This window comes from Mixophyes fleayi, chromosome 8, assembly GCF_038048845.1.
Source record: "Mixophyes fleayi isolate aMixFle1 chromosome 8, aMixFle1.hap1, whole genome shotgun sequence".
NCBI classification, from domain to species: Eukaryota; Metazoa; Chordata; class Amphibia; order Anura; family Limnodynastidae; genus Mixophyes; species Mixophyes fleayi.
In genome coordinates this window covers 119,375,562-119,387,468 of record NC_134409.1, presented here as the reverse complement: position 1 = coordinate 119,387,468, position 11,907 = coordinate 119,375,562, and the positions used below count along the sequence as shown (strand labels likewise).

The following is an 11,907-nucleotide window of genomic DNA, read 5'->3' as shown; positions in this document are numbered from 1 at the left end:
AATTCCCCCTATAAATGCCAGCTGACTACTTTTGACATGGTATGATACTTTGTTTCTGCTTTTCACAATAAGTTTACAATTGCAATAACCTGGGATGAATTTGTTAAATGGCATGACAAGCCATTGTAGATGGAAACACCTGTGAAGAGCAGACAAGACTATTATCTCTGAAAAGGGTGGCAGGGTGGCAGGTGTGTGACTTGCAGGGAGAGGGCACATATCTGTCCTTCTAGATCATTTATTCCTTCCGCAGTCAGACTGCAGCTCTGATACAGGGAGACAGTTGGAAAATAAAGGCTGTGTGTGGAGATCAGTTTGCATTCCACGTGAGGAGTGGAAGGATGTTTGTTGTGTGTCTGACATGAATGACAATGGTAGGCAGCCTTGTGCCACACTCCCAGGGGCTGGCCCAGCTCCAGGTTGCTAAGCAACGTACACGCTGCAGCAGACCTCTGTATACTTCCTGCTTTAATGCATGTACTGGGGATCTTCCAGTAAATCCCCGGCCATTGGATCCCCCTTGTTCCTATACTCCTGGAAACTCCAGGTGAGTCGTGAGGAGGAGCTGACAACAGTAAACTATCATTTGTTTTTGCAATAATACTTAATATCTAGTAGATGAACAGAAGTTCTACCATAACATATAGTTATATGCTGCATTGTCATTATTCTCACCCTGACTTCTGAATACTATTTCTGAGCATTGTACCATTAATCACTAGAGAGCTGACTGCATCATTAATCACTAGTCAGCTACTGTACATGTGATATGCTATATGATATAAACAGCCTAGGTATGGATATGCAGATGTATTTTAGTAATCTAGGAACACCAGCACTAATATAAATTTAATGGAGCTCAAATAAATATTGCATAAGCAAAAAGTGCAGAGAATTAAATGCATAGAAGGAAAGGGAAAAAGTTATATTATTTTATATATATATATATATATATATATATATATATATATATATATATATATAATATATATAAATATATATATATATATATAACTATACATATATATTTATATATATATATATATATATATATATATATATATATATATGTAATGTAGCTAGAGATTAGGTTTTACTGTTTGCTAGTGTGCATCTCGAACGGTGTGAAAGAACGCTACAAAAAACAAGTAAATAATATGCAAAATAAGTTGTGTTACGCAAAGATTTGAAATATGTGATCTGAATGTTTAAAATTATTATTGCACCATTACTGCTAATGGTATGTGTTGTATGGCATACAACAGAGGCAGGAAATCTGTGGCTCTCCAGGTATTGTGGCACTTCAGATCCCAACAGAAGGTGACAGGGAATGATTTGATTAGTTACACAACAACTGGGGAGCCACCGCTAGCCGGCGCTTGGTGTGTAGTGTTGCTATTTGGTATGGAGGTAAGAATTACAGGATTTAAATACAGTACTTTTAACAGTAAGAGACAGTTAATTTTGCTAAAGACATCTAAAGAAAATGTCACATTTCAGAGAGAGAATTATCTGGGAATATAAACATATGACAATATTTGACGTACTAAAAACAGAAATCAATTTCTCCGACAGTATGGATTTGTGTCATCTTAGGGTTTGTAGGAAATCTACCTGCACAGATCCCCTGATGTCATACACTCTCTGGACTTTACCTAGAATATAATTTTTAGCACTACTGCTTTATTCCATCATTTGGGATCTTCTGGTTTAATTTTTTTGATTTCACATGTCCCTTTTTGTTTTTAATCAATTAAATGTCTGTCCAGTTTTCACTTGTGCATTTATCTGGCTGGTATTTCCAGCATCATGAGTGACATGTTAGCATGACGAAGGGATTGCAGAGTACTGAAAGTTTGTTGTTTATTTTTCCAGTTTTAGTTAGCGAGTCAACTGTTTTACATTCATGCAACTTTTTTGCCACACTTTGTTTTGTGTTTCCATTTGAGGACAAAAGTACAAACTGGACAAAGGTGGTAAACCCATAAATATAGGCTTTCTCAGACAGGGATGTCAGAAAATCCTTTTAAAACACAATCCTTATGAAATACACTGTAAGGCTGCTTTTATTACACTCTGACATTACAAAATCATTAAACACCTACATATACTTTTTGTTGATGAAAAGTGTGACATTTTTTGGTCAAATGCGGATCTGAACGTTTTGAGGATATTGCTAAGCATTAGTTAGTAACCATTAAGAATCCATAAGCAGGTCAAACACATCAATAATGGCAGCTATATTGGCAGGGATGTGGATTCAAAATGATTGGCATGCCAGAGAGTGATCTGGTCAAAATTAATTTGGGCATGTGCATAAGTACAGGCATATATGGTAATCTGTCAACCACAGGTTCATCAAACTAATGCTGAATTATGTTTCACCTATCATCATCATCATCATTTATATAGCGCCACTAATTCCGCAGCACTATCGATGTCTGTGTCTATTCTGCACACAGAAGGGACGGCAGGGAGGGCAGTTGTGTCCTGTGCATTCCTAGTTTTTACAGATAAGTGCTGGTGCTGCAATTGCTTTACGTTCTCTATATACATCACCTAGGTGGCTGTTTATGGGATGTCACTAGCACACAAAGACCTGGGGTATAGTATAACCATAATAATGTAGATCCCCACAGGTAAACAATAGAGGGTATCTTTAGTTGATACATCTTTATACTTTCCCACAGTAACCTACTATTGCAGCAGTTTTGGTGGTTACCTTATTCCGCATTTGGCTGCAAAATTTCACCTGGTTTAGTGGCGAAATTTGACCATAAGTGTTCTTAGGTCTACCCCAACCACAACAAACATAATGAATCGGCTTCTGTTACCCCAATTCTATTCCTGGACTATAAATTCCATGAAATGCAAATTCACAAATAGAATGTGAATTGGCCTATTCACTGGCTGGCGACATTCAAAGAGGGTATTGGACTATTAACATCTGCAAAATGGCCAGCACCACTGCAAAATTTGCTTTGCTTGACAGTTTTCTGCAACTTTGCTCAATTCTGACTCTAAGGTACACCAATAAGTATGTACCCCAGGACCTTTCCATAACTTACTGCATCACATTTCTAGGATGTTTTCTTTCTCTGTCTCTGTCTAGGGGCCAATCAAAACGGCAGTAGGGCTGGCAACAGACTCCAACCCTTTCCTGCAGAATTCCTGGTATCCCTCTTTGCACATTTCAGATGATGATGATTATTATTGTTTAAATAGCGCCAATCATATTATGCAGCGCTGTACAGAGAATAAATAGCTATTCACATCAGTCCCTGCTGTGTTGGAGCTTACAATCTAAACTCCCTACCACGCACACGCACGCACACACAGACTAGCGTCACTTTTGTCAGAAGCCAATTAACCTACCAGTATGTTATTGGATTGAGTGAGGAAACCCACGCAAACATGGGGAGAACTGCACACAGATATATATTGTTATCTTTTGTTTATAAAGTGTTACTTTAATGCTATGTTCAGGGATACAGAATGTTAGCACTTTATAAATAAAACAGATTTTTATATTTATATTCTAACATTCTGTATTCCTGAACATTGACAGCAAAATATTTAAATGATAAGCAAACTTATTGAGCTAGTAGTTTGTTAAGACCATGCCTGCAAGGGCTTGCCATCCAAGTTCACATACAATGTCATATCTTATTTACTTATTCATTAGAGGTGCTCTTTCATATATCATCCCATAATATAGGTTTAGTTCCCGCTTTAGAACAGATACAAAACACAAAATAAATCCTGTTATGGGACAATCCCAGTTTTATATAATCAAAGATTAATGATGCGTTAGTTATAAATGATTAGTACAGAAAGGAAAACTGATCTATGAGGTTCTGGGTACTATATATGTATAACTTAAAAGGTGTCACCATTTCTCCCTTAGAGTACTGCATTAGAGCCTTATTATAGAACATTATGTTCTACATTTATTTTTACATGTGACCGCTCACTACTTTATATTCTGTTCCCTTTACGTTAATTAAGTGACACTTCAGCTGTATCAATGGAAGTCTTTGATGTGTTGTCTTCTCTAAACCATTCTGCTCTGAGACTGAAATCTATAGATGTATTCCAAAAAAATATAAGTAAAAAAAAAAAGGAGTACATTTGATCCTGGACAAACCATGTTACAATGCAAGGGGTGCAAATTAGTTTATTATTTTGCACATAAAGAAAATTCTAACTTTTTTGTCACGTAGCATACAAATACTTGATAACTTTATTTTTACACTAAAAATTAAAGTTGATGTAGGACATGCCCTACCCCAGCTATAAATCTATCCCCACATTTTAAATTTACCTCCCCCTCCAATGCAACATGGTTTTACCAAGGTGCAAATGTACTCCTTTTTTTATGCTTTGCTCTCCTTAATGACTATGGCCCATAGTTTCTTGGTATAAAGAACAAGTCTGACTCATAACAGACAAAAAAAAAATATTAATGCACAGGGAGTACAGAATTCTTTGGATCTTACAGCTAATGTTGCCTGGGTCAGTTCATTTGCCTATTGATATGCCCCCCATAAAAAATTCTCTTCCCCTTACTAAAGCTGTCTATAACATTACAATAGAGCTTCATTGTAGACCAGAGCTGACATATACTGCACAAAAGATACATGTTCAACCTACTCCAACATGTTTCTTTGCACATTTTCGGCATTTAAAAGGATGTAATATGTATTCAGCCTTTCATGCAAATAGAATTCCTAGTCAAGTACAATATATTTATTTTGCATACATTATTTCACCAAGGTTTCCTCCATTACTCCTATACACACACAGATGAGGGGGTTGATGAAGTTGGCTGTTGTCTGCTTTCCAGAATAAGAAATGAACTGAGAGCGGTTTGCTGTATTGCTACTATGGAGATAATCCTGCCACAAGGCTCTGACAAGCAAAATGAGATCTGAAGATTTAAGTGCTCTGTGAATAAAGGAAAATGTAGCTATATAGTGGATGTCTTCAAACTTATAGAGAGCAATTTATACCATGTCTGGCCTTTTACAAGTATTTAATAGCAAGGTGTCTGCGATGGAACAATGTAATAAAATTCTAGCACTATATCAATAAATAAATAGCAATAACAATGCATTGTTATAGGCGAAGCAGAACCTTAACGGTGAAATGCAATCACATACATTTTCTTTTGCGAGTGTATCAGGGATTAAAAAGTGTACATGGGACAATACATTGTAAATTAAAGTAATACATTTTAACTTGGGGTCTTGTCCTGACCTCATCTAGGAAGACATGGCTAATAGATGTTGGTCTCTAGATGATTGATGCGGTGCTCAAGTCATGGCTAATAAATACATTAACCTGTGTGGATGGTTTGGGAAGAACGTATGTTAGATTTATGCTCTTAAGAACATTGATAGAGAAATTACTAATAATTTACTAATAATTGATACATGTATGTGAAAAGTCCCTGTATTCCGATGTCCTGCAAATGTTTCCATCTTTTGAGTGTCCTGAATAGTTCTGTATGATCTTACTCCTTTATTAGATGCCAAACGTGTCTTGTTTAATTCTAATTCTAATCACTCTGTATATTCCCTGTGGTGCTGACACCCGGCAGATGAAAGACACAACAATTTCTTTCTTAAAGAACTGTGTTTTTGTTGTTCACATCACAAATAACACAGCACACATTTGTCAGGATGACATCAGGTGACCCTAGCTCTGGCTAAACACAGACGTCCTGTCTAGTCACCGGCTAACTATCTGGCATCGGTCGCCCCACCCCCAACAACAATGCAGCCTTTTATTGTCATCCCAAGCACTAATTAGCCAGTAAAGAAAATAATAAACTCATTACATCCATGTGGTGCACCTGTGTGCTGTATGAGATACTAAGTGGGAATTTGACCCTGTCTGCAGCCTGTACCTACAGACTCTTTGGGATTTTACCTATCCCAATGCAGAAGAGGTGTGGCAAATAACCCTCTTTGTCACATACTTATTTGTTTTAGTTTTGTGGAGTCTGTAGCTGTTTTTATCGTAATCTACAGTATCTGAAAGTCTGTGTAGATGTTTATATGTACAGTATAGCAGTTGAACGTTTCTCTGGCTATGCTAGTTCTGCATTTAGAAAGATGGCTAGGCAAGACATGACTAATAGATACATACACCTAGGAGGATGGATGGTTAGGATATGACTAATAGATGCATGCACCTAATTGGATCCGTGGGCAAAGCATGGCTAATAATTGTAGTAATTTAAATATTGTTTCTAATTCTCCTAGAATGTGGAATTAAACTTAAGGCAAACTTCACATGGAGAGAGCTCAATACAGATAATTATATAGTTGATCTCACACATTACATGAAAATGGTTATTAGAATATAAATCATTCCCCTGGTTATGACAGACAGTCATGCAGTTATGCTTCCTAATTACAGACACCCAATAATAATTTCATCCATCATTTGCCAAGCGGTGAACTGTTTAGGTACCTTGATCATTTTTGAAAATTGCTTAGTTTATAAAAAACTAATAATAACTTATAAGGAATGTTTCTGTTACCATTAACACGGGTTTGTATCTAAAATGCTTAATCTAACCCATAGGGCTAGATTTACTATCAGGCGTGTTTGTAAACCCGCCGACTTTCGGCGGATTTGGCGGCGGTTTAGCCATCGCCGGATTTACTAAGGCTAAACCCGCCGTCCAAACGGCCAAAAATGATGTTTCCAAACCCGCCTCTGTATACATCACCATGACGGTTTCAACAATGTTCAACATACAAACAGCCGGATTTACTATTAGGGGGTTTATAAAGCCGCCGGAAAACCGCCATTCAATAGACCAAAATGAAAGCGCTGCTTGTGAGCAGCGAGATTGTTCAAACAGTGTGCTGTTTCAGGTATTTGGTCAATCAGAATATAAGAGAAAGCACCTTTGATATTTTAATCATTTGGAAAATCATTATTTATTGCTAAAGGGACAAAATAAATGTAATAATAATTTATGAAATAATTTTTTTTAATAATTTTTTTTTATATTTGTTTTTTAAAGGGACACTGTTATAGCATTATATTTTGTAGAAAATGTGAATATATAATATTATTAACTGATTGTTAATGGTGGATATAATTATTTATGTTGCACAATTTGTCATGACATATTGTCCAAATAATGTAATAATTAAATAATTTTATCTCCTTTATATAATGAAAATTTTTTTATTCCCTCATAAGATAATATTTTATTCATTTTGTCCCGTAATCAATAAATAATGATTGCCAACATAATTTAAATGTCAATGGTACTTTCTCTAATGTTCTGAATGGCAAAATAGTTCAAACAGCATATTTAAGCTATCAAGCCATTCTGAAGCAGGTATTAAAACTGTCCTGCCCTGTCTTTTGGCTGGCGGTTTTGTGGCGGTTTCATCCAAACCGCCGGCGGTTTAGCTTTTTCAATCCGCCACACATCGCCAGTCATTTTAAATTGAAGCCTCAAGTCGCCCTATAGTAAATGCGGCGGTTTGAACCACTAAACCGCCGGCGATGAGTGGCGGTTTCAAACCGCCACCAAACACGATTCTTAGTAAATCTAGCCCATAGTCTTCTCTCCTAGCAATGGCCAATTGAAAGATTAATGCAACCACTGTTCAGAGAAATATGAAAGAATATATATATATTTTTTATAAAAGGATGGCTGTATACTTTTACACCTATTCTATATTTAAATCTAATCATTATTTTTATGAGTTATTTTAATTAATTTAATTATTTTTTTTATATTGGTCAGGAGAACCGTATTTCTTTGCATATTAAGTTCTTAAACTTGGTGCTATAAACATGCTTGACCAGCACAGTTAAAGCATACCTACCTACTTTTTATAGGCTGGCCTCCAGGAGAGGTATGACAAGAAGAGGTGGGCGTTACTTAATGACATCACTCATGCCATCAAAGGGCAAGCCATACAATCAAGTGGGTGGGGCAAGCCATACAATCAAGTGGGTGGGGCAAGCCATACAATCAAGTGGGTGGAGCAAGGCATGCAATTTGCATTATCGCTGCACGTCCTTGATAGCTTTTAATGTTAGTGAGGTGCTTTTGTGAGCTTAACATCCTCTGCTGGAAGTCTGGGAGGTCTCCCAATAATCTGGAAATCTCTTGGACGTTCCAGGACAGTAGACAACTATGAACTAAAGTGTACATGTAGCCTACATACAGTGGATGCAGCCATTTTGTGGACTGAACCAATATTTATGAGAATGCAAACTATCAATTCACTATCAACACGTGACATTGAAAAGCTGAAAATGAGATTGACCCACACTGTGTACAACATGTATTGCTCCAATAGAAGAGTGCTCCAATGACCAAACTTTCACATACTTGCCTTCTCTCCCACAATTCCTGGTAGGTTTCCAAATTTGGAATCCTTCCTGGTCATGGTGGTGGCGGGGCGTAATGATGCAATTTGCGTCATCAGGCCTGTCGTGCATTTCATATATATGTATTTTTTTTTGTTTCATTCCAGCACAACGTTCTTGAAAATGAATGTTTTAGGTAAAGTGTCCCTTAAAGGGATATGACTTTCCAAATTGTGTGTGTCTGTATTCTATTTGTTAGTATAGGGTATATTGCATAGAGAGGGTAGGTTATATATAGAAGTCCCAGTGAAGTGGTAAAGTAAGGAAATCTGTATGTGAAACTTGTGTGATCCATGAGTCAAAAACCTGTTTGCAGTGGCAAGGTCGGAGACTATGGAAGCTGGGCTGAGGTAGAAGAATTTTTTTCTTGGAACACGCTGCTCAGCTCTGCATAGTGATTGGTTAGAGTTATATTTTGGACAAAAGAAGTTATTTGTAGGGCTCAGAACAGTAACTGGCACTGAAGAAATCCATCTCAGGCCTAGTCTTGAAGAATCCTAAAATCAAGTCTCTCTAGCTGCTTTACAGTAAAAAAAACATTCCAATAACACCTTTTATTATTTCTATGAACCCTATTGAAACATTACCCACAAACCTCAATGTGGCTACACAGATAGCCAATTTAGCCACACACATGGAGGACCACATTGTTCACATCTGGTCATGTGATCACATGGAGTTTTATACTTTCTGTTTGGCCAATGAAACCATACACACATACCAATATGGTCATTGGATGGGCAGGATTGTCATTTCAGGACACACACTCACTACTATTTCTTAGTTTAATACATACTTGCCAACTCTCGGAAACAAGTTTCCGGGAGAGGGGGCGTGACTGGAGGGTGGGAGGGGGGCGGGACAAGGCCAAACGTGTAATTTTGGTCCCGCCCCCCGCAAAAACGTAATTTACGTTGCGGGGGGCGGGGCCAAAATGACGCCCTCCAAAATGGCGTCAATCACCGAGAATGACGCGATTCTCGGTGAAATCCAGGATGCGGGAGAAATGCCAACGAGCCCGGGAACCCGGGAGACTGAACCGAATTTCGGGAGTCTCCCGGACATTCCGGGAGAGTTGGCAAGTATGGTTTAATAGTAACATTACATAGGAAGCAGATGGGGTAAACATTTTTAAAAGTTTTTGGTCATTAGTTTTGTTACTCTGCACAATCATATCAGCTATTGATGTGGTTAACATCAAGACATTGATCCTCTAGAATTACTAAAACTCATGCTGTAATAGCTACTTCATGGTCTACTCTGTATTAAGGACACTTCAAGCTGTAATCTGTATTGAAAACAGGGAATGTTAGTTCCACATATTTCGACATATGTTAAACTGACCAACTCACAACAAAGTCTTCCCCTTCTGACCAGTCCTACACTTAGCTATTGACATCAACAATTGTAATCATTTTATGCATAAATAGTATTTCACACTCTCTCCCACTCTATACTGTGTATATATGTAGCTATGAATGTTTCTTTGTTTTTTTCAGACATATCCATTTCTGCCCAATTAAATACAGACTGCAGACATCTCCTCGCTGGGACAGCGACATGTTCAAAAATGAATACCAGGTAACGTAACATTTAGAGAAACTTTATTTAAATTTGCTAAGAAAAGATATTATTAAAAATCACCTTTCTAATTATATGCTTCAGCAAGACCTCCCATTGCATTCACAGGGCTAGCTCTGGCATTTCCAGCATCCTCTGCTAGAGTTTGCACATGTGACTATTTAAATTTTTCAGGGCTGACGTGGTGCTTTGGTAAGCGATACACCCGCTTGTGTACTAAGTCGTGTAGGGATCACGCACATTGGTACCATCGCTTTTATACTTGCTCCACTATCATACTTTTCAACTTCCTTGATTTTAGTTGGACAGTCCTGATATGAGGAGTCTGTCCTACCCTCCTGTTTGTTGGCACCTTTCCTGTAATTGCCAAAATGTTGATCTGTTCACTGTTGCTTTGGATAGCCACTGTTGTGTGCTGTCCAAAGCCTAGATTTTAGGCTAGAGCATAGGTGCCAACTTTTTGATGTTCCCCTCTGGCAGGGTATGGACAGAGGGGGCGGTGCTAGGCGAATTGCGTAATCTTTGGCCTCGTTCCTTGTGACGTAATAACGCGTATGCAGAATTTTACAGCGGGAGCGGGTCCAAAATTACTAAATTTCCTGAAAATCGCATCATGGCGGCTCTAATACTGCCCACTTCACTATGAAGTGGGCTAATGCGGGAGGATGCCCTACTCTCCCAGGTGTCTGGGAGACCTACCCGGAATTTGGGAGTCTCCTGGAAATTCCGGGAGAGTTGGCAAGTATGGGCTAAAGTTATCAGCAGCCTAACTGTGACATGGCCATGCCTCCCTTGGTGCATGTGGTGGTGCTCACATGTCCTGATTGGAGGAAGTATGCACCCTTAAAAAAGTTTTGAGACATACACTTTTCCATATGGCCTTGCCACGTCACTCTGGCAGCCCATTAGCTGCCCATTAGCTTCCCCTTCCCCCAACGTTCCCACCCGTGGGACAAACATTTTGGAAGGTATGCTTTTCTGCAGAACACTTGTACTGGCACTAGGATGTGGTAAGGACTATAGACTGAGGTGTATGGACCATGATATATATAGACAAAGCCTGATATCTACACTAGCTGGAAAATGTATCTTACAAATGAGGATACTTCAATCTTTCCAGTCATTCATATCTATTATTTATAGAGTTAGTACTTATTATTGCTAAACGTGTCATGTCGCCAGGCTTAATCAACCAGTGGGTCTCAAGCTATTGTGGAACTACAAGTTCCAGCTTGAAAAAGCTTTCATTAGACAGGAAATGCAAGGGAGCCGATAACAAAAAAACTATATGTAAGCATTTCTGGAATATATAGCACACATTATACAAAGGTGATTTTGTTTTTTTTGCTTTTTTTGCTTACCATAGAAGTAGAAAATGTTAATGACAGGGTGAGGTGTCTGTGATATAATGGAAAGCAAGGGTTCAGAAAAGTGCTGGACCACACTACAGGGAATTGCTTTGGGTGACTACACAAACAAAGATAATTTTGTTTTTAAAGTTTATAATAGCAGTACGGCGATCAGGGAAAGATGAGTAAGCCGCAGTGTACATCCGCTACCCAGTAAGAACTCTCTGCCTTTGGCACGGAATTATATTAACTCCACAAAAAAATTACCTGAATGTATAAGCAGGAGTTGCTCTAGGTGAATATTTAATTTTTGTTTTCGCACCAAATATGTCACCCAGCAACATAAAATATGCACGTACAGTTAGAGGGGAAAACATGATAAGTTTGTGTTTTTAATGTTTTGCTTTTAAGCTTGTATGGTGTAATGAAAACACATTAGTTCTTGGCACACGTGTCGTGGCTAATATGTACTTGTCGCAGTAGTGGGGGGAGCTGGGATATTTATAGAATTCCTTAAAACCAGATTTTATGGTCCCTCCACCCCCCCTTCCCCTACACACACACA

General features: G+C 38.2%; 1 protein-coding gene across 1 annotated transcript in view; it reads left to right on the top strand.

Annotated features, from left to right (window-relative positions):
- Positions 1–468: 468 nt before the first annotated feature.
- CFAP20DC (CFAP20 domain containing) overlaps positions 469–11,907 on the top strand; it is a 264,360-nt gene continuing 252,921 nt past the window's right edge. Inside the window, exons 1-2 of the mRNA XM_075183330.1 lie at positions 469–547; positions 9,912–9,993. Coding sequence (XP_075039431.1) covers positions 9,973–9,993 — 21 coding nt within the window. The 5' untranslated portion in view covers positions 469–547; positions 9,912–9,972. The remainder of the gene's footprint in view (positions 548–9,911; positions 9,994–11,907) is intronic.